The sequence below is a fragment of the Leopardus geoffroyi genome, chromosome B1, assembly GCF_018350155.1.
Source record: "Leopardus geoffroyi isolate Oge1 chromosome B1, O.geoffroyi_Oge1_pat1.0, whole genome shotgun sequence".
Classification (NCBI taxonomy): Eukaryota; Metazoa; Chordata; class Mammalia; order Carnivora; family Felidae; genus Leopardus; species Leopardus geoffroyi.
Window position 1 is genome coordinate 198,760,192 of NC_059327.1, and position 26,879 is coordinate 198,787,070.

At 60.2% G+C, this 26,879-nt stretch overlaps 1 protein-coding gene across 1 annotated transcript in view; it reads left to right on the forward strand.

Annotated features, from left to right (window-relative positions):
• The window catches only part of WDR1 (WD repeat domain 1), a 44,676-nt gene that overhangs the window by 12,369 nt on the left and 5,428 nt on the right, over positions 1-26,879 (forward strand). The window contains exons 3-12 of the mRNA XM_045474548.1: positions 1,120-1,210; positions 5,847-5,994; positions 7,017-7,197; positions 14,706-14,783; positions 15,318-15,398; positions 15,644-15,877; positions 18,463-18,550; positions 20,249-20,405; positions 21,709-21,796; positions 25,344-25,454. Coding sequence (XP_045330504.1) covers positions 1,120-1,210; positions 5,847-5,994; positions 7,017-7,197; positions 14,706-14,783; positions 15,318-15,398; positions 15,644-15,877; positions 18,463-18,550; positions 20,249-20,405; positions 21,709-21,796; positions 25,344-25,454 — 1,257 coding nt within the window. The remainder of the gene's footprint in view (positions 1-1,119; positions 1,211-5,846; positions 5,995-7,016; positions 7,198-14,705; positions 14,784-15,317; positions 15,399-15,643; positions 15,878-18,462; positions 18,551-20,248; positions 20,406-21,708; positions 21,797-25,343; positions 25,455-26,879) is intronic.

Sequence of the window (26,879 nt, forward strand, 5' to 3'; positions counted from 1 at the left end):
CTGGCCAGGGGAACAATGTTTGCAGAGACACAGGACTAAGAGGAGAGCCAGAAGGCGGCTGGTGGTGGGCGGGGCTAGAATTCAGGGTGTACCCCTCTGGACTCAGTCTTGAGGGATGGGGATCCCATAGCCAGAGGGCGGAGAAGAGTGCCGGCCTCTGATCTTGTGGTCAGGTCGGGGAGAGGTGGGGGCCGTTGGGGATCAGGTTAGATGTACCTGCAGCAGCCGCCTCTGGAACGCTGGGCATCCCACACTGGGACCTGCCATGGCCTCAGTCTCCAGCCTGTGGAAGCTGCCTCTTTCAAGAGCCCTCGGTTTAGAGAAAGTGGACAGCGGGAATCAGGAGTAGATGACCGCGTCTTTATTCCCCCCTGAAAGAAAGCCCGGCTGCCGAGACGAATTGAGAGCATCTCAGTATGCGTGTGTCGGGTTCACTGAGGCCTCTCGGCTGTGTGTGCGAGTGGGGGACGCCGTGCTCTACTTTTAGTAAATTCTACGTGAAAACCTTGTTGCTGAGTAGTAGAGGTACTCCTGCTCCCAGATGCCGGCCCCGTTCTTGGTGCCAGTCCAGCCAACCCTCCATCTGTGCTGCGAAGCGAGCGGGAAGCCCACGTTTCCCGGCGAAGGTTGTAACAAAGAGAGGCTCCCACCCGCACGCCCCACTGTGCTCCTGGAGCTCGAAGCAGGGCCCCGTGACAGGCCGTCCAGTGGCAGCCGGGGTAGAGATGCTTGTGAACAGGGGGACCACAGGTGCCTCAAGAACGCAGCTGCCGATGGCAGCCTCCCGCCAAGGGAAGTAGGACAGTCGGCTTTCAGTGCAACTTCTGTCTCGTGTGTGTGTTTCACAAGTACGTACTGGTACTGTGGCAAGTGCGGGAAAGCAAAAGACAGACCATCCTCTCAAGTTCTACAGCTGTAGGCTAAAGAGAAAGAGACGAAACTACCTGGATTCTGTCGCCCGAAGATGTGCGGGCAGGTAGAGGTGCTGCTGCGATTTCTCTTTATGGAGGTTTTGACTTTGGTGCTTGTGTGTGTGTTATCCCACTCCCCACGCCCCAACATCCACTAGGCGGGAGAGTGGGAAGCATTCCTGGTGTTCCTTCTGTCTCCTCCTTGCAGAACCCAGCCGTTGCTGACATCTACACGGAGCATGCCCATCAGGTGGTGGTGGCCAAGTACGCGCCCAGCGGGTTCTACATCGCCTCTGGAGGTACCTGTGTGCATGGGTGGCTCACGGATGCATGTGGTGGGGTCCGGGAGGCCCCCAGGCCAAACTGGGCTTCGGGCTTGGGAGGGTAGGGTGGGGGGGGGGAAGGGGGGGCAGCAGGTGGAACCAGTGTGATTAGTTCCACTTGGGGCTGACAAGGGATGTAGAAGCCTCCAAAAAGCCCCATGGCAGGACTTTGTAGTTGGCAGTGTTCCAGCTGGTTCCGGCTCCGAGGTCAGCAGAAATGCTCACTTGAGGCTGGCCAGAGGCCTTTGTGGGCAGCTGTATCATGATGTTTTGGAGCTCATTTTGTGTGTGTGTGTGCTTTCTGAATTGCAGCTTTGTCTCGTGTCACCTTTATTCATGAGCTGCTCCTTTCCCAGTCCCTCTCAATGCTGGCCTCAGGCAAGCGCTCTGGTCTGTGCCTTTGCTCTCTCTAACCAGGCTTTTGTGTGGCTCTGTGGGAGGCTGGCTAAGCGGAGGGACAGAAAGATCTTTGCCACGTAGGATGCTTTGTTTACCCCGGGTCTTTGGGGTAGATCTTTGGTGAGAAAGGGAGGCACAGAAGTTAACGTGGCTTACCCGTGTCTCGCATTCATTCACTCACTCATTCGTTCCTATGCTCTACAAGATGCTTATGGCTGCCTTGCCTGTGCCCAGCCCTGTCTCCAGCCCCAGGGAGAGCCAGGCGAGTGAGCTGATGCGGGCCTGGGCCTTGTCAGCCTCCCCAGAGAACAACAGATGAAGGAATGGCTGGAGGAACTAACCAGCCAGGAGAGGAGGCTGGAGTTCATACACTCCGGGAGCCGTTTGGTCTGTACTGGGTCGCTCCCTGTCCCTGGAGGGTGTGCCCCTTACTGACTGCGCAGGCTTCCTTGAGTAACTTACCTTCCTGGGCCTTGAAGTTCTCTCCCAGAAACTGGACAGAGGATCCAGAGTAGCAATGGGTGTGAGAGGCCTACGATGGTCTTGCACTGGTGGCCACCTGACAGCAGGTGACCCAAGTGTCTGCCACTAAAAGTAGGACATGCCAGGGCAACAGGTGTGCTGGCTGATGACAAATGCCGGCGGTCAGGGTTGTGTGTGAAGGGCTCGGCCAGGAGTCTGGCCCATAGTGGGCACTTAATGATGCTTGTGTTTAGCTCTACTCCAAGGCTATCCGTAAACCTTTCATTTATTTGTTTTTATTTTTTCTTATTTTTTTTTTAACGTTTATCTATTTTTGAGAGAGCGAGAGACAGAACGTGAGTGGAGGAGGGGCAGAGAGAGAGGGAGACACAGAACCTGAAGCAGGCTCCAGGCTCTGAGCTGTCAGCACAGAGCCCCACACGGGGCTCAAACTCATGGACCGAGAGACCGTGACCTGAGCCATCCAGGCACCCCTCCTAAACCTTTGATTTATATTCCTTGATTTATTTTCGCCCTGCAGTTCCGCCCCCTGTTCCTGCTTGCCAGCAAAATACCTTTTCCTTGAAAGCCCCAGGATGTGGCCCTGGTGCCGGGAGCCACAGGTCCAGCCACTGAATCACTTGGGAGCCCCGGGCGGGGTGCTGCACCGGCCAGAAATCTGGGCGCTTCAGACCCCAGCGCTGAATTGGTGAGGGAGGCTGGCCCAGAGACCGTGGCAGAGGACAGTCCACAGAAGTAAAAGATCGGTTTGATCTTGACTTTCTTGGAAAAGTGCCCTGACTTGGCAGAGGAACTGAGGGAGGTTTGGGCCGTGTGCAGATCAGGTGTTCCTGGGCGGAGATCACATTTTCGTTTCTAGCCTGCTGCTCCCTTTAATCGAGTGCACACAAGGAAGCCTCCACTGCAGAGATTAGGTCCTGGGCTAAAAATAGTGTGGTCGTGTAGTAGGGTTTGGAGTGTGCAGGAGGGAGGCTGGGAAAGTGTGTGCTCTGGTTAACTGGGTTACCTGGAACCTGGGGTGCCCAGGTTCTGCAGGGGAGGGGCCTAGTACCCCGGGAGGCCTGCAGCTCACTCCCAGATGGGGTTCTAGCTTTCTGCGGGACCTTTAGATTCCTGTAAGTCTGAATGGTCTGTGTCTGCTCAATGATCAAGCCTTCCGGAAGGCCTGAGTAAGGAGCCCATGGCAGGGGCTGGACCCCCAGCCCCAAAAAACACAGTCAGTCTCTGCCCCGGGGTTGATGTAGCCCACGGTGCCATGTTCTCAGTGCAGAGCCATTTCCAGGGCAGGCCCAGTCCCCTCCAGCAGTGTCTTCCTTGTGTAATTTTGATGCTGGCGGTCTGTGCCCCACGCTCAGTCCCTGGGGCACCCCCCGGGCTGTGAATCCCAGGCTGCAGAGTGGCGGGCATCCAGGAGAGGGCCCCATGCCTAGAGGAGAGGAGAGGAGAGTTGCTCAAGTGAGGAACATAGAGGAGAAGCCTTGATGAAAGGCACTGAAGGGCCCTCACACTCCCTGCTCCCTGTCACCGCCCCCCCCCCACCATGTTACTAAGCTGCTGGAGAGAGGGGGCAAGCTCACCCAGACTGCCCCCCTCAGTGCCCCCCTCTTACTGCCTGGAGGGGGAGACGCCTTCCAAGTGGCAGACAGCAGGCACTCTTTCCCCATCGTCTGTGGCCTCCTGCAGGTGTCCTGTATCCCAGGGAAGGTGTCTTTGCTGTGCCCTCAGCACTTAGCATGGGCTTGGGGCTCGTGGGCCCTTGATCAGTATCTCGTGACTGCACAGGTTGCTGCCTGCCCCAGTTGGGCCTGAGCACCTGGCCTTCAAGTCCCACTGTCTTCTTTTCTAGTCCCAGCTGCTTCCAGAAAGGATTAAATGTATGGAAGCAAGCTAAGGGTCTCTCAGTAGATGAACGGATACAGACAACGTGGTGTGTATACGTATGTGTATGTGTATATATACGTATACGCATATATATATATATATATATATGCACGTATGTACATATATACACACACACAGCGGAACATGACGCAGTCATAAAAAGGATGAGACCGCGCCACTTGAGATACCATGGGAGGACCTAGGAGGTATTATGCTAAGCAAAGCAGACTGAGAAGGAGAAATACCATGTGATTCCTCTTAGGAGTGGAATCTTAAAAAAAGGAGGAATTAACAAAAAGCAGAATCAGACCTATAAATACGGAGAACATGCTGGTGGTGGCTAGAGGGGAGGGGGTGCGGGTGGGAAAATGGGTGGAGGGGAGAGGGTCGGTCAAACGGGCTTCCAGGTGTGGAGTAAGGAAGTCACGGGAACGAAAGGCACAGCTCGGGGAATACAGTCGGTGACGCTTCGATAACGACGTATGGGGACAGAAGGTAGCTACTTGTGAGCACAGCGTAATGTGCAAACTTGTCACATCCCTGAGTTGTACCCCTGAAAGTAACGTCACGTCGTCAGTTATACCGGACGAGCAGGGCCCGTGGGAGGCGGCTGGCGGTCTGGTGAGGGAGGCATGGGGCAAGCAGCTGGTGCCGGGCCTGGGAAGGAGCCTGAGCCGCCCAGGAAGCAGAGCCCAGGGAGGCGGGAAGGCTGGGTCCGTCCTGGTCGAGCGGGTGGGACACTGTCAGCCTCTGCTACACTCAAGTGTAGATGCCGATTCTACGTGACTCCGTAGAGCCCCCTGGACCGGCCTGGGCACAGCCGACCACAGCCTGGTGTGTGCATGAGTGTGTGCGCACGTGTGAGCGTGAGTGTCCGTCATGCACGCATAGCCTCTGCTTTTTCCTTTCCTTTCCTGCTGGCTGCCTTGTTAGGGACACCCCTGGCTGCAGGTCCCCTTTGCAGCTCACCTCGGCCAGGCAGCCTTCCCAGACCTCGCCCAGACAGCACCGGGTCCCCAGAGCACCCCCACGTGGTGCTCTCCATGTGGAAGTCAGCTTCTCCCTGTCTGCCGCACAGGACTGTGGGCCCCCGGGGTTTGCTCATGGGTCAGGCTCTCCGGCAGCCTCCTGCGGAGCCTTAGTTCGCTGTGAAGCGATGACTAACTTGGTGATGGGACCCTGGCGGGGAAGGGAAGGATGTGCCGCTTCCCCTTCCAGGACCCTCGTGGGCCTCACACGGGGATCCTGCAGCACCCAAGTCGTCTGGGCTGTGGGGTGTGCCTTAGATGCCAGAGGGCGGCACGGGTGGAGTGGAGGGGAGCCCCGGTGGGGGCCACCGTGCGCGTCACGGCATGCATTAGCTGCACACAGCTGCGCTCCTTGTCTGTGTGAGCACGGCCACTGCACGGGAGAGGTGGCTGTCACTAGTACTGTCACACTTTGGAAATGAAGAACTTCGGTCCCAAGCGTTAAGAAAGCTGCCTGAGACCCATGCGCCTCTTGGATCCCCCTACGAGGAAACCGCAGTCCCAGAACCAGACCGCTTCCTGATGCCTCGGAAGTGTGCCTCCGCGTGTCTCTGGGCGTTCTGATCCACACCCGGGGTGCGTCATCCAGGTGACTGATGGCGCCCCCCAGAGACCCGGTAGTGGCCCTCACAGAGGCCACGGGCTCTGGTTGACCGGTGGCGGGTTTTGCTTACCGGAGACACGTCCCTCCTCCCAGCAGCAGCCTCGGGCAACGCCAGCAAGCCTGGGAACCCTGGGCGGTGCTGTCCGGGCGTGCCTTGTGCCCACACGGCCCTGCCCCAGGGGTAAACTTGGCTCTCGCTACCCCCTTGTGTCCACAGATGTATCTGGGAAGCTGAGGATCTGGGATACCACGCAGAAGGAGCACCTCTTAAAGTATGAGTATCAGCCTTTTGCTGGAAAGATCAAGGACATTGCTTGGACGGAAGACAGTAAGAGGATCGCAGTGGTCGGGGAAGGAAGGGAGAAGTGAGTCTCTGGCCTCGGCCCTCCCTGCCCGTGTCCCTTGGCTTTGCTTGCTTTCCGGGTGCCCCCGGTGGGAGGGGAGCAGTGACACCTGTGCCAGCTTGGACTCGTGTGGAGTCCCCCCAGGGCCCTTGTACCTTCCCTCTGTCTCTGACATCCGTGGCCCCTCACCTCTTGGAGCTCCAGCCGTCATGCCCACGGTCCAGGCTGCAGGAAACGGAAGGTGAAAGAGTTACAGCTCTCAGGAGCGTTACTGGGGTCCCTCCCAGCATGCCACGGCCACACCTGGCTGCAGGGAGCTGTGCACCCCACCTGAGATGGTCACTTAACGAAGGAAGAGGGGGCAGGTGGCCCGCGGCTCTAGTGACCGGTGGGGTCAGTACCCCGACTCAGGTTTCCGACTCCGAGCGAGGTCAGGGTTCCCCCCAGGGCACCACGGCCGCCGTCAAGCACTTGGAATTTGGCAGGCACACGTCTCCCTACTCAGAGGCTATTTTTACTGCGTGTTCTGACAGGTATTCATTCTGCCATAGCTTCTCCAGTCATCCTGTTGGTCTCAGCAATTCCGTTTTCATTCAGTCACACGTAGTAACCCCCGCGGTACGTTTTTATCAGATGCCAGCTGAGCGCAGGACATCCTCGCCTTTCCAGCAGGGGTGGCGGCTGCTAAATATCTTGGTCCCGCCCAGTAAAACTGTTAGGAAACTGGTAAGCCATAGGGCTACTCCCCTGGCAGGTGTTTCTAAGGCACATTCCACATGGGAGGCCTGTCGGCCTCGACCATATAGAGCGAATAGGGATTCCAGTCCCTTCCCTAAGGCACTTGCTCTCGGATTCTCCAGCAAATACTGTGCAGAACTGAAACCATGGGAGGCCTTCAGCGTTGACTCCTTTAACGAGCGTGCGTGAAGTGTGGCCACGAGCACTGCCCACCCCCACCCCGAGCACTGGCCACTCAGCTGCCCACATCTCATTGACTGTCCCCAGGGTTGACTTTTTCCTGTGACTCCTCTCATTGGGTCAAGGTTTGGAGCCGTCTTCCTATGGGACAGTGGCTCTTCCGTGGGCGAGATCACGGGACACAACAAAGTCATCAACAGCGTGGACATCAAGCAGAGCAGACCGTACCGGTTGGCAACGGGCAGTGATGATAACTGTGCCGCGTTCTTTGAGGGGCCACCGTTCAAGTTCAAGTTCACAATCGGGGTAAGTGGACTTTCCCCTGGGGGTGGCTTGCACGCGAAACTAGCAGTCTAGACCTGCAGCTATGGCAGCCAGGTCGCAGGCACGTGCCATTAACGCCGTGACGTGTTGACGCCTGGACGGAAGTGGAGTTTACAGGGGAACTTCACACACGAAGTGCGTGGGGCAGCACTCGAGCCCCCGGCCCGCCTAGTCCTGCACTCAGGCCCGCCTGGATGCTTCCAGCAGGGAGGCGCTCACCCCGGGAGAGGTGTATGTTTCTGGGGTGGCAGGGAGGGTGCATCTCTGATGCCATGTGGCCAGGTGAGCGTTCTGGCTGGAGGAGCCTTGTCAGAAAGGGGTGGCCCAGGCCTGGCTCTGGTGGTGCCAGCTTGGGACCTGCTGAGCCTCCCAAGCGATAGAGGTGGCGAGCTTCCGGGGATACCTGGATTTGTCTCGTCTGGTGAGGTGATGAGGGCAGGGTCCCAGCTGGAACGTGACATGTGATGAAGAGAGTTAGATGCGTCGACTCTCAAAGACTCATGCTCTAAATGCCTTAGCGGAGCATGTCCTAGCCCTGCACGTGCTCCCTGACTGCGACGAGGGTCTGAACCTAAGCCTCCCTTTTCCCGTCTGTAAGGTGGGTATGGAGGCATCGATACCAGAGCATTTTAACCATGAACTTTACTGCACAGCTGCCCGCGGGTCCAGAGCGGTTCCTTGCCCTACCTCATGGAGGATTAAATGAGAGAATGCCCTTAAAGAGACTCACTGGGGCCTGCTCTTAACTCCGGTGACTAACCACAGTGATTCATAGATAGCGGGCAGGGTGTGGCTAGAAAGGATGATGACACTTCCTCAGCAGGTCCCCCACAGGGCAGCACTGGGGCAGTGGGCGGAATTTGCTGTCGGACACTGAAGGGCTCTGCAGGGGTTCCTGCCGGTAGTGAAACAGGCTTCCATCCGTCCCCGGGGCCCTTGAGCAGGGCCTGGCCGGCTGCGTGGGAAGCACAGCAAGGCTTTCTGTGCCCTGCAGAGCGTGCAGCTCAGAGGTCCCTTTGCAGCGGTCCGTGTGGCTGTCTCCTGTGGCTGCTGCCTGGCTCGTAGGTGGTGGCGGCTTTATTGAAGGCTGTGGCTCGAGGTCCGTGCTTCCTACGTGCAGGCAGACGTACCACGGGATACAGGGTGAGCAGTGAGTGCTGAGTCAGATGGAGTCAGATAACTGAGCATCCTGCCTCGCACCCAGGAGAGGAAGGACGGAGACAGGAGGTTTCTGTGGCAACAGGAGGTCGTCCTGGCTTGTCTCAGTGAAGCTGTCCCTGCCCCCAGGTACCCCCCTCCGCCTCCCCCGCTGTTTGATTTCACTTGGCTGTGATCTGGGCTCTGAGCTGGTGGGGCTCCCTTCCCCGCCCCGGGAGGGACGGTTTCCTCTTCGCAGATGGAGAGAAAACCCGGCAGGGAGCAGCTCAGTGGCAAGTAAGCGGAGCCAGGTTTTGAGTCCAGTCAGCTTGAGCCTGTGACTTCACCCCACTGCCAGCCTTCTCCACGCGCTCACTTGGAGCCTTGGCCGGAAGGCCCTTCCTCGTTCCGTTTTCCTTTCTAATCTGAGAACACAGCCCTCGCCCCAAAACCCTGGCCCGGGGTGGGGGTCGGGTGTGGACGTTTGCCCGGCTGGCACCTGTGCCCAGAAAGGGCGCACAGCTCATCCCCACAGTCTGCCTGTGGAACCTGTCACCCGTGGGTCCTGCGTAAGGACCTGGGAGAGGTCAGAAGGGCTGTGGGCCGGGAATGGGGGGCACTAGGTGGCAGCCCAGCACGGCAGCTGGCTGGCTCTGCGACCCTCGGGTGGGCGATTGGTGTTCTGGGTCTCTTCAGGAGACGGATGGTGACGGCCCTCCTCCGCCGGCCCCGCCGAGCTGTGGGCGCACGTGAGCTGCTGGTGAATGTCTCCGTGTCCACGAGGAGTTCCTTGGGCTTCCGTTGGAGAAGGTTCTAACAGGCTCAGTTGGCCTAGAGAGTAAAGGATGGGGAGAGCACTTGCCCCCTGGGCACCCACCCAAAATGCCTTGTAAAGTGTTGACAGCTTTGTAGATGAGTCTGACTTGTGCACGTGTGTCTGCCCTGGAGCCTCAAAACCCCGGAGTAAAGCTGGAGTGGATGGCTGGCTGTCCACCCGTCCAGGCTCCAGCTTCTTGCCGTCTTCCTCTTGAGCACGTTTAAGGCCATGGGATAAGGGGTGGGCACGTCAGGAGCACAGAGGAGCTGAGTTCCAGTTGCCCTGAGAAAGAGGAAGTTGTGCTCTCAGTGTCAGCACGCACTGAAATAAGCCGACGGTGCTCATACCCAAGGGGAAGTGCAGGGGTTTCTGAGACAAACCAGAGCGACCATACTCACTCGGGTCAGACCACCTGTCCGTCCTGCTGGCCTGAGGAGGGGAATCAAATTGCTTTCCTTTTTTGTTCTTGCGTTTATTGGTTTAAACCAGCCGCTCATGTCGTACGGAGGGAGTATAGACTCCTGGTTCCTCCAGGCCTGAGTCCTGGATCGGCGTCAGCCACCCTCTGCTGAGCCCTCAGACTCTGGGTTCAGCGTTAGTGTTCCTTCACCTAAAACCGCAGCGAGCCCAGGAGGCTGTAGAAACACAGGGTGGGGGAACCTTCACCTGAATAGGCCCGGGCCAACCCATATTTCAGAGGCCGTGGGCGCCCCCGGACCCCCAGGACCATAGGAGGCCAGGTGTAGGACAGAGGCTTTGGGCATCGCTGTCTCCGCCTCTGGCCCTGGCGTTCTGTGGGTAAAGGTAGAGGTTCCCTTTGAGGAGCTAAGAAAGAAGGGGCGGGTGGGCCCTTGCCCACTCCTCGTCTACCGCAGGCATGTCTTCCCTGCCAAGTGCGTCCCCGCAATGGATGCGTCTGGACGGGTGAGAACCGGCCCAGCTGAGCATCGTCCGCTGGCCTGCCGCGCCCGTGCACCTGCCCGCTGGGGTGCTCTGCGAGTCTCTGGCCCCGCGCTTCCTCCTCTGTCCGGTGAGCAGGTTGGCCGCCCTGGGCCGACCGTGGACGCCTCTTCTGGAGCAGGCCCTTCGGAAGACTGTGTCCACCTCCCGACCGACTTCCAGGTGTTGTGGTCGCTAGGGTAGTTTGTCTACTTCAACGATTGCCGAATCGGCACTCCTGTGCCCCGGGCCTGCTTCCGCAGGCTGTGGCTGGCTGACCTGGAGGTGGAAACTTCCCGCCCGAGTGTGTGAGAGCGGAGGGAGCCCCTGCGGCGGGGGGACACCTGGTCTCCTCTCCTCCCAGGTGCGGGTGCGGTGCGGTTGGCTGCTCTGGGAGCGGCTCTCCCCTGCCGCCTGTGCCGTCTCCCCCTCCACAGGCGGCTCCAGGCGGGGGCGTCCCACGTCCCTCTACACAGCGGGAGGGGACTTGAGCTACAAATCTGTCTTCGCTATTATTAGAACTGCTGCCTTTCCAGACCGTGAAGTAAAATTGGAGCTCTGATATGCAGGATTTTCTGGTGGTGTTTCTCCTGTTTCCTGACTCACAACGGGGCACGAAGCAGCCATATGGCTCCTTCGAAGTGTATCGGGGGCCTGGGCTGGGCCCACAGAATGCCCTGCCTGGTCAGCCCTAGCCTTTCCGCCCTCGTGTGCACTAGTCTTGCTTTTCAGAGAGCTGTGGGTGCGTTTGCGATGGGTGTGCTGGGGGGCAGCAGGGCACGTCCCCTCCCCTGCTTCCTTCCTGGCCTCCCGCACAAGCCGTGGCTGACGGCAGGGTGACTGGCCCAGCCAGGCTCACATGGAGAAGCTTGCTGTCGCCTCCTCTAGTCCTCTTTCTCCGGAGTCTGCGGTAGCTGAACCAGTCTGTCCAGGGTGGCGGGAGAGGCAGGCAGAGGGTAGGGGTCACTTTGGTGCTTCTCAGCCAGGCTGAGGCTGGCGAGGAACTTGGCAAAGGATGCGGGAGACTTCAGAGCGGGAGGCGGGGAGCCGGGTGTGGAGGTGACACAGACCGAAGCAAGGCGAGGCCATGTTTCAGGTCCAGGCAGAAACCCCTTCTCAGAGCACTGGCTGTGGAGGCTGGGCGCGGGGAGGGGGAGGGCACCAGCGTTGGAGCCTGTTCCTCCCTCCACGAGCCCATGACAGGGAACAAGGCAGGTGGGCCTGGGGCACGTCGCTGTGAGTGTCTGTAGCAGTCGTATGTTCAGGGGACAGCTGAGGCCAGCAGAGCCAGGGAGGGCTCCCAGAGGGGACATCTGAGCTGGCCAGCTGGAGTCAGGCCAGGGAGCCCCGTGGTGCTCTGACCCTATCAGTGACGTGGGCTCAGGTACATTACTTATTACCTAATGGCTTCAACGACTCCGTGTTCTCAGTGTCGAGAGGGGGTGATGGGGGGGTCAGGTGATGATAGGGAGATAATGACAGTGGGGCGTTCTGGGGGAGGATCCACTGACAGGGGCTCGGCCAGAGCTCCAGTGAGTGTTCGCCGTGACTGATGGGCGGACAGGATTAGACCGGACCCCAAGGGCCTTCCACATCAGGGGATGGGGGATGGCCTGTGCCGTGACTCCTCTGGGGGGTTGGGGAGGGGCCGGGAGCCCCCGCTCAGTAGGTGGTGGCTGGGTTAGGCAGCCGCAGGAAGCCTTCGGATGTCTGAACCCTCCCTGTGAAGTTTCCCCAGACCCGGTCCTTCTTGCACTCAGGCCTCACCTCCCCGTGGAGCGGGCTATTTTTAGCCCTCACTTTTCTGGTTAACGGGCTGTTACACTGCCGTCTCCCTTTAAGTGGGCTATTTCAGGAGCAGACATCAGTCTCCGGCTCATTTGGGCTCTTGGCTCAAGCTGCAGGAAAAGCTGACGGGGAGGAGTTTCTAAAGCCCGAGGCCTTGGGTTCACACAGCGCATGGGCCTCAGCTTGTCTGCCGTGCCTGGCCCGCACCAGACCGGCCGGGGCTGTCCCACGACCTGCCTTGTTCCCGGGCCTGGGGAGGGGCATGCTGCGTTCCAGCAGGGAGAAGGGCCACAGACCCTGTGTGGTGTCCCCTGTAACATCAGGGGTGCTGAGTGCTCTGAGAGACCCAATCCAGAGAGATGGGGCGGAGGGTCTGGGGAGAGGCCGTGGCAGCACAGTGGGATCGCTCCAGCTGTTGGCTGGACCTGGGCAGGTGCGGGGCGTGGGTGTCCGATGCCCTTCAGGAGGGCGTCCTGACTAAGGCCAGCTGGGGTTGGGATACGGGGACGTTCCCGTTCTCTAAGGGAACCGGCAAAACTGAAGTTTGTTACGAGGCGGAATTAAATGATGGCTGGCCTGCTAATTCATAGTATATTCCTTACGCCCAGTAAAGGGGAATCAGCACCCCACCGTAGCCACCTATTTAGCCCCGGATCTGCTCCATTTGTCGTGCGTGCTTTTGGTATCCCAGTCTGGGGGGCCCTGCTTCCCCGGGCCGGCCGCGGCTGGATGGACAGCACCTGGGTGGCTCCCCGCCGAAGGCCCCAGAGCCAGTGCGGTCAAGTGCAGAGCTCTGGAGTAGAAATGGGAGCCCTGGGTTCTCTCCCAGCCCTGTTGTCTCCTGGGAAGCTCCCTGAAGCCTTCGCGGTGGTTAGGTGGCGGGTGACCGGTGATGGTGGTGGAGGCAGAAGCAGCCAGGAGGGCTCGTAGGATCCTGGTTTGGAAAGCAGTTTGGTTCCGCTGTGGCTCACGTTGCCGGACTGCTCCTGCTGCTGCTCTCGGAGCACAGACCCGGGAGCAGGGAAGGCCAGCCTTAACACAGATGAGCACACACAGCAGACTCAGGTCCCTGTCACCCCGGTGGAAGCTGGGCCCCGGGAGGCGGGTGAGTGGCCTGTTCGTAATAGGGACCGCCTCCCAGCGGTCGCACAACCAAAGCCAAGTGCGGGCTGAAGCCGTGAGCCCGTCGTGCCTCCGTCAGGGGCACCGGTGATGGTGCCCCAGAGGACAAGCTCTTTGGTGAGAGCCAAGTCCCAGCCCTACGACGGTGCTCACTGGAAGGAGGCAGGAAGGAAAGCAGGCTGTGTAAACCAGCAACCAGCATCGCCCCCCTCGGTGCTCAGGCTTTCTTGTCCCAGCTGGTCCCTCGAGGGTGACCTGGCCTCCCCACCCCTGTAGGGGGTCCCTCCCGGTGAGATGCGGCTTTGGCTGCTTCTGGCCTACAGCTGAGGGAAGGGGAGGAAGTGCTGAATAGGAGGTGCCGGGCCTGCTTTGGGCTCCAGCTCAGGACGGGGACCGCATCTCGTGGGGCCTGACGCCTGGCCTGGAGCCAGATCGCAGTCATGTGGTGCTGTGGAGCGAGGGCTGCCTCCACCAGGGAAACCCGGCCTCCCCCTCCCAGCTGGACTTTGCAGACACAGGGATTCCTTTGATCCCGGCTCTGGGGCTCCACTGCCCGGGCACCCGGCCCCGACTTCTTCCTGGCCTGGGTTTCTTCATGAGGACAGTGGTCACAGTGTCCGCGAAGGGTTGTGACCACAGGAGCGTTTCGGATGACGCGTTCCACGTGCCCTAATGAAGTTCGGCAACCCGCGGCATGATCGCCAGGCGTTTGTTCTCGTTTCTGGAAGCCAGAGCCTGAGATCCAGGTGTCCCCAGCTTGTGCCCCCACCCCCCGACTCCTTCCCGATTCTGTTACCTCTGGGGTTCTTTGGCTCAAGGGAGCCTAACCCCAGTCCGCCTCCATCTGGGCTTGTTCTGCCCCCCTTCCCCCCCCCCCCACCCGTCTGGGTCATTGCATTAGGACCGTCCTAATGACCTCATCTTGATTGCTTCTGGAAAGACCCTCTTTCCAAGTGAGGTTTCCATTCAGATAGCACCAATTCAGCTTGCGTCTTTGGGACATAATTCAACCCATAACATGACAGACACACGTGCGGACCCCTCGCATGTAGCTCCTGATTAAGTTGAGTCAGTGCTTGGCTTTGGAGGGCACTGTGGGGCAGGTGATGAGTGGGGTTTTTTCCTGAAGGTTAGCTGTTTATACCCACAGAAGCAGTTAACCCTTCCTACCCTTGGGAGAGCTAATAGTGCTTACCAGGGTGGGGAGGGGCAGGGGGTGTTTAGAGGACGTTTTCTTACACGAACCCTCGATTTGGGAAAGAATGAGTCGTTCCTCTAGGAAAGGGACTCACCCCGGAGGGTCACCTGGAGTCTCACTCCCAGGAAGTACATGACCATCGTTGAATTTCTGGTTGGTAGCTCCAACCCAAGGTGCTGCACCCTGGAGACTTCAGCCAAGAGGCCTCCAGGTTCTGGACTGGAGTTCTCACTGGGCCCCTGAGGGAGGAGGGCGGGTTGTGTCTGCCAGAGGGGAAGGAATGCACCCTGAGTGTGGGAATGGGGAGGCCTGGCCCTCCCAGTGAGTCAGGGGCTGCTTCAGACTTGTTTATTTAAGCCCTGAGGTCGTGCTGTCGCCTGGCAGTTCACATCGGCAGCCAGAGTGGATGTGTGAAGCAGACTGCATATTTCATAAAGAACTTTCCAGAACCTCCCATTGTCAGGTGGATAACTGTACACTTTCCCACAGGACCACAGCCGCTTTGTCAACTGTGTGCGATTCTCTCCTGACGGGAACAGGTTTGCCACAGCCAGCGCGGATGGCCAGGTGAGGGCTGGGGGCGGGGGCTCATCGATGGCCTCCCAGCAGTTCAGGGCAGGCAGACCCTCCAAAGCCCGTCTTCCCATGAGGAACTAGAACTCCCCTCCCTCCCACTCCTGGAAGGCGCTCGGGTTACTGGGTTGGTGGACCCCTTTTCACCTCTCGTTTTGTTTTCTATTTTTGGAGAGAGTGTTGAGCGGGGTGAGGGCAGAGGGGGAGAGAGAGAGAATCCCAGGCAGATTCTGCGCTCAGTACAGAGCCTGATGTGGGGGTCGATCCCACAACCCTGAGATCACGACGTGAGCCAAAATCAAGAGTCAGGTACACAACTGACTGAGCCACACAGGCGCCCTACCTTTCTCCTTTTTAATAGAGCTGGAAATCCTGTTAGCACTCGTTTTAGGTTGCTTTTTTTTAGGAGTCATGGTAGCAAACTCTTGACGGTAGAGCCGTGGCAGGAGGGGCTGGTTTCACACACAGCTGGCGAGAGCATCCTCACACCTGTGACCCGTGTGTGTGTGTGTGTTTATTCCTCGAAAGATCTACATCTATGACGGAAAGACGGGAGAGAAAGTGTGTGCCCTGGGAGGAAACAAGGCTCATGATGGAGGCATTTACGCCGTGAGTACAGATTTGTCTGCGGCTGTGGTCGGGCGGCGTCCGTGTTTGCCGTCATCAGTGAAGAGTTGGAGGCAGGGGTGGCGGTAGCGGGCTTCAGGGTCCCGTGGAAAGGGTGTCGTGGCCCCAGCGGGTCCCGCCCGGGCTTGGCTTCTCCCTGCTCAGAGCTGAGGGCTGTGGACAGGCTGCTTCCTGAGGCCCCTTCCCACTCTGTTCTCTGACACGTGGCCCACTGTTCCGTTTGACAGATCAGTTGGAGTCCTGACGGCACCCACTTGCTTTCTGCCTCCGGAGACAAAACCTCTAAGATTTGGGACGTCAACGTGAACTCTGTCGTCAGCACGTTTACGATGGGCTCCACCGTCCTGGACCAGCAGCTGGGCTGCTTGTGGCAGAAGGACCACCTGCTCAGCGTCTCCCTGTCCGGGTACATCAATTACCTGGACAGAAACAACCCCAGCAAGCCCCTGCGGGTCATCAAGGTGAGGCTGAGTTAGGGGCCGGCCCTGGGGGCTTGGCAAGTGGGACGTGCGTTCAGCAGAAGTGAGAGTCCGGATGTCGAGCTCCCCTTGAGTTTCTAGAAGCGCCAGGACTCAGGGCCTGGGGTGTTGGACGGTGGCCCTCACCCTGCGGTCGGGAGCCCCTCTGGCCTCCCTGGGGCAGCCTCCCTCACTTCGGAGCTTCAGGTGTAACACACGGAGCCCAAGGGCATCGCTACAGACACGGAGGGCCCGCAGAGAGCCTCGAGGAGGACCAGGAGGCCTTGGCGCTGGACCTTGGCGTTTAGTTTAGGTGGCATTTGAACGTGGGAAGGAGAGACTTTGGGTTTTGGGTGTTCGAGCAGGGAAGGCCCGTGGCAGGGAATGAGCTTGGAAGAAGCAGGTGGACCTTAGGGTACAGAGGCCTTGAATGCCCAGCTGGGAGTTTGTGCAGCAGCAAGCCACGGGAGGTGGTAGGACCCTGTCCCCGGCTCCCGTCCTGTCACCTGCAGGCTTCCTTGGGCCAGGTGATGCCCAGGGTCTGTCCCCAGTGCCCCTCCTTTGACAGGGATGGGTGCGTCTTCTCCCGCCTCAGCCCTTGTGATCTCGCTATCTCTGGAAATCAGCAGCCAGGCAAGAGCCAGGAGCTCCCTGAGGACAGGGCGGGCTCTGCTGCTATCCCTGCAGGCCTTGCTTCTGCCCAGGAGTCAAGGGAGGCATGGTCCAGGGTGGGAACCACTGTGTCCCATTCAGGTGCGGATGCTGCGTGGAGGGAGGACTGACCCACTGCAACGGCCGCATCTGTCCTCACTGCTGGCCTCGTGCCATCTGCTCTCATGAAGCTTCACCCACCTTGGCCCTGAGGACAAGGCGTGGGGACCCCTCCTTGAGTTAGGCCCCAGCCTGGCGTGATGGATGTGCCGCGAAGGTGTATCCGGCCTGACGCTGAGTGTGGGGGAGCTGGGGGTGGGCCCCACCCCAGGACACAGTCACTTTGCTGGGCCTCCAGATGTGATGGGGAGAAATTGCTTGAGACATTCAGGCATCGCCGTCAGCCCACCTGTGCCCAGGAGCGCGGTTTCCCGTAGGCCACCAGAAGCACAGGGGCCACAAGTTAGGCTTCCGTTCTCCCAGGCCAGCTCAGGGAATCTTGTGGGCTTTTACAGTTCTCAGAAGAGACTCCTGGCCCCGTGCCTGCCAGTGTGTAGGTGTGTGAATCCCAACGTATCTGGTGCCGATCCTGGGCTGCAGGGGTTTCTGAGCCACGTGTGGGAGCCCAGGAAAAGACTGGAGTCAGAAGAGCAGTTCTCAGCCTTGGTTGCATGTTCAGATTTAAAAAGGGCTGGTGCCTGGCTTGCCCCAGAGGGACTGGGTCATCCCTGTAGGGATGGGCCTAGGTGCTGGTACTTGTAAACACACCCAGGGGATTCTCCTGTGTAGCCGGAGCACCGATTCTCAAGGGAGAAGGTCCATCAGGCTCATCCGAGAGGGCCAGCTTGTTAAAACACGGCAGCTGGGTTCGTCCATGGACATCTGTGGGGCACGCGAGAGCCCGGGGTTCTCACAAGTTCCCAGGTGAGGCGGCGGCCCCAGGCAGGGATTGTGCACAGAGCCCCAGGGCATCTTACCGAGTGCAGGTCCCAAGTCCCCAGGACACAGGTGGACGCCCAGTGGGTCAGACTCTGGTCTGAGGACCACACTTAAAGTGTCAGGGCTGGCAGGGCCCTGTCCTAGAAGGAGACAGGAGGTGGGAGCAGCCCAGTATGTCCCCTGAGAACTGTGCGCCGTTCCTCTGAAGACACTTGCCGCATCGTGGCAACAAGTGGAACCCCACAGAAAGCTTGGAAGTTCCTGGGTCGGGGCCTGTGCAAAACTGTGCCAACCGTCAGCAGAGCATTACTGGCAAAGGCCCTCCTCCGGCCCCTGGTGAAGGGGGATCAGTGATGAGGCCCCCCACCCCCCTTAGCAGTTACAGAGGGGTTACGTGTCCCCTTTGCAGCAGAGGTCCGGCTGTAGAGCCCTCTGTGCCTGCCACGTTGCCAGGCAGGGAGGTTGGGGGTGGTCAGAGCCCTCGAACAGCTTGTGAGTTACAGGTCTGGGAAGAGAACAGGCTGTCAGCAGCACCCCAGGACTGCCTGGGTCTCTCTGGGTGGCCCGGACGCCTCTCCACCCGCCTCTGAGCGCCAGACCCTCCCGAGACCCGTCTGTTAGCTTCTGCAGCTCCACAGGTGTGAGCAGCATTTCCCCCTTTCGGGGGCGCTGCTGAGACGAGGCTCTTGGCTCCTGGGCTCCCTTAGATCCTGTCCTTGGCCCGGGTTGAGCTGAGGTACTAGGAGGGAAGAGGCTGCACGATACGATTTTGTCACCTGCTCAGTCAGCTGGGGATAAAGCCGACCGGGGCTCCGGGGAGGTGTTTGCAGGCAGCGGGGGGCCGCCGGGTGTTGCCACTGACGTCAGCGGCAGTGTCGAGGGTCTTCCGCCTCTTTGTCACCCAGGGACACATGTCAGTCTGTAGAGGGTGGCTGGCAAGTTGCAGCGGTAGGACGCTGTGCTCTGCGCTCACCCTGCCCCGTCCGTGTCCCCCACAGGGTCACAGCAAGTCGATCCAGTGTCTGACGGTGCACAAAAACGGAGGCAAGTCCTACATCTACTCCGGGAGCCACGATGGACACATTAATATCCTTTGACTCACAGAGCTGGCTGTGGGGCCGCTGGCAGGAGACGTGGGAGGTTTCTGTCCTCGCGGAGCCAGAGGCAAGGACAGCCAGGTGGCAGCAGCAGGGCGCAGCCAGCCCTGGCTGCTCAGACGGGCCGTGTCCACACTGGGGACAAGGCTGCAGCCCAGACCTGGCGGGTCACTTTTTCCTGGGCGGCTGGGAGTGGCTCTGGATGGAACTCTGGTCCAAGCTGCCTCTCTTCCGCGTGGGCCCCTCGAGCGGCCCGATCCCTCTCATAAGCAGTGAGTCAGGAGTCTCAGAATTCAGTAGAAGCTAGAACCTTTCAGGACGGTCCCCTTGTTTTAAAAATGGAAGACCGAAGCTCGGAACGCTCCAGGGCCTTCCGCAGACTCACACTGCTTGTGGGCAGCAAGGGACTGGAGCCTGTTTCTCCCTCTGGTGAGGTTCCTGACGGTCCCTGGAGACTTTCTCTGGAGGCACGTGAAGCCGCCCTCACAGCCGAGCTGTTTGTGGCCTGGGGCCGGTAGTCTCTCCTCCTCCCAGGACTGCGGTCCATAGGGTGCTGGGTGGGGCCCGGGCAGGTCATCCAGCTGCTGGCGCCGTGTGAAAGGCCTGCCCCTGTGTGGACTGTTTCCTAGTCTGCGTGCTTCTTAGCTCCTGGAAGGGGCTGTCCCGGAACCGCGTGCTCCTTCCTCACCCCTGCAGAGCCAGCTCATCCCTCCAAGGCTCTGCGGTTTTCAGAGGAGAGATCCAGCTAGGGAGGTCTCCCCACACCCCAGGGGAGGGGGCACATAGGTCACTCTCTACCCGGTCAAATGTAAGGAGGGTGGCATACGGTGGGAGCTGCATTAGAATCAGAGGCAGAGAAGGCTCTAGAACCTGTCTCTCCTGGAGCAGCGTCCATCTTCAGCTGCCCTGGCGTGGCCCCCCTCCCCTTCCAGGTCTGCCCCGGCATGGGAGCACGCCGACATGAACCCCCGAGGCTCCCAGGTACTAATGTTCCCTCGGGTATGGAGGGCTGGGGTCTCCATCACAAGAGCATGTCAACAGTGGAACACAACTATAGCTTTCTAATGGAGGCGACGATCTTTGTTTAAAGTGAGATTTGCAATTGTTCGTATGAAAGAGAAGTCCCATAGCTTAAAACACACTTTCTACCGGAACGCCCCAAACCCACGGTCTATAAACCCGCCCTGCCAGGTGGGTCAGCCCCGGGCTGTTACGTGGTGGTCCTAGCTGGCCATCGGCTTGCGTGGGGCTGGATGGCTCGCCGCAGAAAGCAGGCTGCAGCATGGGCTCAGCCGCACAGCGTCCCATCCCGGTGACAGGTTACTGGCCAGCCTCCACTCTGGCAGGGCCCCGTCCCCTCGCTGCAGGAGCCCGTCACGGGGGGGCTGTGACCCATGCACACCGTCAGCTGGCGGGGACTGGTGCGGTCCCACGATCGGCTCCCGTGGCCTCAGGTTGCACTGTTTGTAACTCAGCGTGTCCTCAGTGGCCCGCTCACTGCGGGCTCGCTGCGACACCAGAACGCCTGTCCTGGAATTGAGACGTAAACTCGCCCTGGGCTTCCCCTCGGGCCCCGTGCCCACGGTCCTGTCCCGAATATGCCGCCCCGAACGACGGATGGCCAGGCCTCCCCAGTGGGGCCTGCACCATGTCCTACAGGTGGCCTTTCCTTAACCCCCCGCCCCACATTACTGGGATTCAGAGACAGGGGAGAACGACTCCTTCGCCGGCAAGGGCCACACGAACCAGGTGTCCAGGATGACCGTGGACGAGTCTGGGCAGCTGGTGAGCTGCAGCATGGACGATACAGTGCGGTACACCAACCTCACGCTGAGAGACTACAGGTGAGGGGGCCGCGGCCGGAGCGCGCGCCCTGCAACAGGAGGCCCTTTGCCTGCAGCGCTTAGTGCTGCCGATGACACGTGGCTCTTCTCAGCGCTGTCCCCAAAGGCTCCCGGGCCCAGGCCTTCAGCCACAGGCCGGGTTTGAGTCCAGCTGGCCCACGTAGACCATGACAGGTGTAGACTCTGCCTGGGAAGTAGGCAGAACATCTCAGCCCGAGCGCCTTCCTCATTCTGTTCCTCAACAGCGAAGGAAGGCAACAGAGGAGGCGAGGCTGCCTTGCGGGCTGTTGGGAAGGCCCTCGAAGGCCCCTGGCACGTGGCAGGTGGCTCCAGAGGACAGACAGGCACCCAGGTGATCTGAGTAAGAGGCGGTGGTGTTTCATCTGGCTCTGGGGTCTTGAACTGGCCGGCCCCAGAGCTGGGATAGCAGCTGTTAGCAAATAGCCTGTAGCTTCCCGTGCACAGTGGGGAGGAAGGAGAGCAAGGTCTGGCTCGTAGAAGCACCGATGGGGCACCTGTCTCCCCCTGCCCCCTGCCTCCCCACTGTGCTCCGTGCGCGGACCCCCGTCCCTCCAGATTCCTGGAGACGTGCTGGTGACCCTCACTTGGATGCGGTGTGTCCCCCACGCCTGGCAGGACCAGGCCTGGAGTCAGCCGAGCCTCACGGTGAAGGGCAGAAGCTGGCCCAGAACCCGGCGTCCAGGCCCCAGCCGCCCTCCGTGCTGCCCCACAGTGACCCCGCATCAGCACAGCCCCCGTGAAAGCCTTCCCGGGAGCTGCACGCGGTACGGCGCCCTGAGCCTCATCGGAGGGAGACCCTGAGCCACGTGGACCCTGCATTTGGCCTGGTCACAGGGGTCTGTGTGTGCAAGTTCCCCTAGGGCGTGGTTCAGGGCGTCCGCCAAAAGCAAACACAGGATTTTCACCCATGAACGTGCCAGCTTCTTCGGAAGGGTCACCGTGCTGAGCAGAGTGGCTGCGTGGCTGCTGGTGTGAGGGGTGGGCTCAGTTCGATCTGTGCCCTGGTCACGCCAGGGACGAGGGCCAACAGCTCGTCAGGGGCCCCCTTCCTTACTTCCTCTTGCCTGCCACCAGCCCCTGTGTGATCTCTGGTCTCTGTCCCAGAAAGGGTCCTTCCTCTGTGGTCCCAGGTCTCCGCTCGTGGCTCCTGTGGCACGGACGGAGTAGAGCTTCCACTTCCTACCCCGAGTTGCTCGGGTGTGCAGTGAGTGTGTGGTGTGCTTAACACGCACACTGAGCCCCCGTGAGGCGGGTGTAATGCGTTTTCCCTCGTCTCCAACAGCGGGCAGGGGGTTGTGAAGCTGGACGTCCAACCCAAGTGCGTGGCTGTGGGCCCCGGAGGCTACACCGTGGTCGTGTGCATCGGGCAGGTAGGTCCGCGTCGGTCTGGCCGGAGGGAGCGGCGGAGCGCCACGTCTGAGGTCCGAGCTGTGCTGCTCTCCCGTTTGACAGGAGCTCTGACACCTGTCTGTACCGAGCACTGCACGTGTGTTCGCTCAGTCGGTCCTCAGCAGTCCTGTCCTCTAGGACAGCATCATCCCCGTTTTATAGATGAGGAAACAGAGGCACAAGGAGGGTAAGCTGCTTGCCCACGGTCTGCGGCGGACAGAGGGCGGAGCTGCGATTCGTACCTGGGCAGCTGTCGGGCATCAGGCACCCTGTTGCGACCGGCGCAACAAACACCGAGATCAGGGTCCTGAGGGTAGGGGAATGTAAGAAAAAAAAAGAAGAGAAGCCAGTTTGGGAACAGGAGGGTCCCCTGGGCTGATGGCCCAAGTGACGGCTTTATTGTTGCTGTACACAATCTTTTATATCAAGACTCTTATGGATCAGGTCATTCTGAGAATAAACAGGTTTCACATGATCGCTGCCAGCCAAAACATTTAGTTCTGTGTACCTTGTGAACTTTCTAAACGGGTCACAACAAGACCTTGTTGATAGATTGCTAGCAAAACACAGTTCCCATATTTGTTTCTCTTTGACCCGGGGTAGAAAAGGGGGTAACGTTACTGCCAACACCCACAGACCACAGGCTTCAGGAATTAGATTTCTCAGCCTTGACAAGGCTTTCGTATGCCTTTGCAAGTGGGGGAATGGGAGGGGGAACCACCGGGTTGGCTGAGTCAACAGGGAGCCGTTGCTCGACCCGGTCTCAGCCTGGCACCGGGGTCCGGCCTCCCACAGCACCCCCCGTGTCCATCGGCCCACACGGCCTGCTGGAGGCACAGCAGGGGCGGCGTCCTCCTCACGACAGGAGTTCACCTCCCAGCCCCGAGCCCTGGAGCTGTGTGACTCCGTGCACGTTCCTCTCCCTCTCTGGGCTCTGCTTTTCTCCTCCCTCCCCAACAGCTCACGGGGAGGATTTCGAGGACGTGTGGGTCCGGCCCCTCATGCCCGTGTAAGTTCGTTCGTAAACGAGGCCCAGGCAGACAGTAGTCTGCTTTCTTCCCCGAGGCTGCGTGATGGCTGGGGCGCCTGGGCCATTCCAGCTGTGCAGCCTGGGTTCCTGTTCAAGACGGGCCACCTACACACCTGATCTTTCAGCACGTCAGCATCTCTGGTCTCTTGACTGAGACCCCAGCCTGACCTGCTCCATACCACGTCCTGCTCCGCAGTAGGCGGCGCGGGTCCGCAGACCCCGGCGTCGCGGTGTGTAGATCAGGGAGGGCAGGAGTGACCGAGCCCCCGATGGCAGGAGCGACAGCCCTGCTAGAGAAGGCTGGCCGCTCCGAGTAGCCGCCCCCGCCCCGCGCCGCACCAGCAGACTTCCGCGTCCCAGATAACAGGAACTTCGGCCGGGTGATTACCAGGCAGCCTGGGTGGTCAGTGGGAGAACTGCTGGAGTGAACCGCGTGGAACGCTGTGGGCGGGGGAGGGGGCACAGAGAGGCAGCCTTCCAGAAGGATGGGCGGGGCTGGGCTCTGTGGCAGGGCCTCAGGCGGCAGTTTCCTGCCTGTGGAGGGCCGTCCTGACAGGCCCTCCTCCAAGGCTCACGGCGAGGCATGTGCAAGCAGGTCGGGGGGCCACGGAGCACAGCGTTGTTCTGTGCCATGCCGCTGCTGCCCTGGCCCTGCCCCTCCCCCGCTCTGGGTAGGAAGCTTCTCTTGAACTCCCCAGTGCAGGCCGTAGGGTCAGCGGAACATGCTAGAAGGGGGCTGTGATTCTAGGTCAGGAAACAGCCAGGGTCCAGCCTCGTCTCAGATGCTCATGCTCCTAAGGCCTCCCCTGTCGGGTAAACCCAGTGCCCGCACCTGCTGGGCGGGTGACAGGGGCAGGTTGTTCAGGTGCATTTTGATGTCTCAGTGAGGGTACCGGCACCCACCCACCTGCTCCTCTTCCCCTGGCCCCCACCCCATAGGACACCAGAAGCGGAAGCCACTGGAGGGGAGTGGTGGGGGGCGGGGGGGGGACAGCTGGCAGCTCGGGCCGGGGTGCGGTGGGGTGAAGACAAAGCTGTCCCAGATCAGGGCCATGCTGTCTGGGAACAGGCCAGTGAGCTGGTGGCAAGAGGGGAGGCAAGGAGCGAGTGGGGGTGCAGGGCGGCAGAGGGTCCCCACCAGATGGCAGGAGGTACGCTGTGCTAGCCGGGGACGCTGAGGTCTTGTGGGCCCGGATGTGCATCCCAGCTTGGTTTTTTGTTTTCTGGGTTTATTTTGTTTTTTTTTCCTGTTTTTTATTTAAAAAAATTTTTTAATGTTTATTTTTTGAGAAAGAGCGTGTGAGTGGGGGAGGGGCAGAAAGAGGGAGACCCAGAATCCAAAGCAGCCTCCAGGCTCTGAGCTGTCAGCACAGAGCCCGACACGGGTCTCAAACTCACAAACTGCGAGATCATGACCTGAGCCGAAATCATGGTGGCTTAACTGACTGAGCCACCCAGGCGCCCCACAGCTTGGTTTTGCGAGTTGTGAGGCCTCGGACCTGTGGCTCTGGGTGTACCCCAGTTTCTCCTCCGCACGGTGGGTGGGGTGATGGTGCCCTCTCCAGGGTGGGGGCGGGGCCCACAGCGCGTGCAGCACCATTGGCAAGGCTGTGGCACACGCTGCGTGAACTTCAGCGGCTATTTCGCTTCTGGCGGGGACTATATTTGATAATGTTGAGGCACCTCCAGCGTCTTTTAGCCTGGGAGGCTGAGTAAGTCTGTGTGCGGAGCCCCTCAGTGGGGCTGGGACGCCCAGGCGCTCAGCCCTGGCTGAGGACTCCGTCCTGCCCCCGACGGAGTCTGAGGGAAGCAGGGACGTGCTGCCAGGGGGCGCAGTGGGGTGCCTCCAGCCGCCTCTCTGTGTGCCACCCGCGCTGTCCTTCCCGCTCCCTGGGACCAGGCGCGCTCTGGAGGAGGCCTGTTGGGGGGAAAGAGCCTCCGTGGACCTGGGCCTGGCTCTGCTCTCTGCCCACTGGTGCCCACACCTGGGGCCCGGTTTTCTGTCTGCAAGATGGGTACCAACGCCATCTCCCCAGCCACGGGGGACGCCCATCTGACACGTTGGAGGTTTCACATGCTGCAGATCGGAGCTGGCTTCTTTGGACCTGGGAAACCAGAACTGAGAATCGTCATGTGTCCCGTTCGTTCCCAGTGTTGCCTTAGAGCCAAACGTTTGTGTCTCTTGAACCTCGTGAGAACACTGTTCGGCAAGGCTCGTTTACTGTGTAACGAGAGGAAGGGAGTTCAGATGGCAGATGGCTTCCCGAGGAGTGGGTGCTCGTAGTGGCAATGGCAGTAACGTGGCGATGGTGACAGCAGCTGGTATTGTGATACCGTGACTAGGAACTGTCACTGTCCCCGACGGCTAGCAAGGGAGGGCGCACGGAACCAGGGTCCCAGGGCCCCCGCCCCCAGCGAGTTTCAGGACAGAGCTCAGAGCAGGGCCGAGCAATCTGACCCTGGCCACTGCACCTTGACCGGTGGACTGTGCTTTTCAGATCGTCCTGCTCAAAGATCAGAAGACATGCTTCAGCATCGACGACCCTGGCTACGAGCCCGAAGTCGTGGCGGTGCACCCCAGCGGTGAGACGGTGGCTGTCGGGGGCGCGGTAAGGCTCCCGTCCCTCACGTCCTCTGCCCTGGCTCATCTGGGTGGTTTGGGGGTGACACGAGCCGTATGAGTGCGGGGCTGACCCGAGGCAGGACGGGAGGGGAGTGGTGGGGGCCCCCAGGCAGTGAGCTCGGGCGGGGCGGTACTGGGCCGGAGGGCCTGCGGCAGGAGCCATCGGCCACGTGAGTACTTGGGGCACACGTGACTTGGCATGTTGAGAGGACCGGCATGGATGAGCTGGGCTTGCAGGTTGCAGAAGGGAGCGTGACGAGAAGATGCTCAGCGCCTCAGAAGCAGCGCTGACCGATAGGTTCAGGGTTTTCCTTCAGTGCTGGCCCCGTCGTGCGCCGTGTGGCGCTCCCGCTCTCTAAACCTAGAGCCGCGGGCCCGGTCTTTGCCCGCCAGGCCGAGGCAAACCGGTTCCCTTCTTCCCGTCTGGTCCTGGGGGGCCCCTGGCGGAGGAGGTCCGGCAGACCTTCGTGCCTCCAGGGAAGGAAGCGGGCGTCAGGCAGCACCTGCCGTGTCAGAGACCGGCCGGGGGCCGCCTGCTCCCCAGCCGCTTGAGGACCCGGGGATCAGCTGCCCACCGAGAGGCTCACGGCCGTCCTCATGGATCCGGCGTGAGGGTCGAGAGGCTGGCCTGAGGGCGTGGCTTGCACCTGGCGCGTGGGGTGCATCAGCTCCACGCTGGCCACTCCACTTGTCCTTGCTGCCTGTCCGTGCAGCAGCAGATGTGTCCCTGTGAGTGTGGCTGCCCCTCCACAGGGCGCACCGCATCTCCTCCCACCAGGCAGCCCGAGGCCGGGACTGGGCCACAGCCCCGGCGGTTCCCCCAGGGCTCCCCCCGGCCCAGACACTGTCCCCGTCGGCCTGCGCACCTGCAGTCCCAGTGGTCTTTCCTGGGCCCGTCCCCCATTCCTTTCCAGATGCTGTCCTCTGGCAGGTTCTGAGAAACAGGTTTCACCTTTTTAGGGAGGAGCTCGTAGCCATGGTCCCGGGATAGGAGGTCAAGGTCAGATGTGGGGTTTGAACCTGGTGTTCCCCCTGCAAGGCTATACCACTGTGCCCTGCTTATCACACCTTCACTGTTTCTCTTGAAAAGAAAGATGGCTAGTTTGTCGTCCCCTCAGCTGGTACCCCGAGGCCTCGGCAGCTTCTATCTTTCCTGGTTGTCTACCACTCCTGGCCTATGAATCGCCATGATGACACAGGACATACGTATGTCTATACCGAGTTTCCCCATGTCTCACACACACTAGCCGTCTTGGTTTATTTTGATGACCTTGCAGCAGGTGGCTGTCCCATCACGTACTTGGCCCAGTAGTGGACGTCGGTGTGGGCCTCCCAGGATGTGCTTCATGTGCCATCTGTGAACATAGGCTTTTCCTTCGTTGGAATGTGTTCCTCGTGGGCAGTGTGCTCA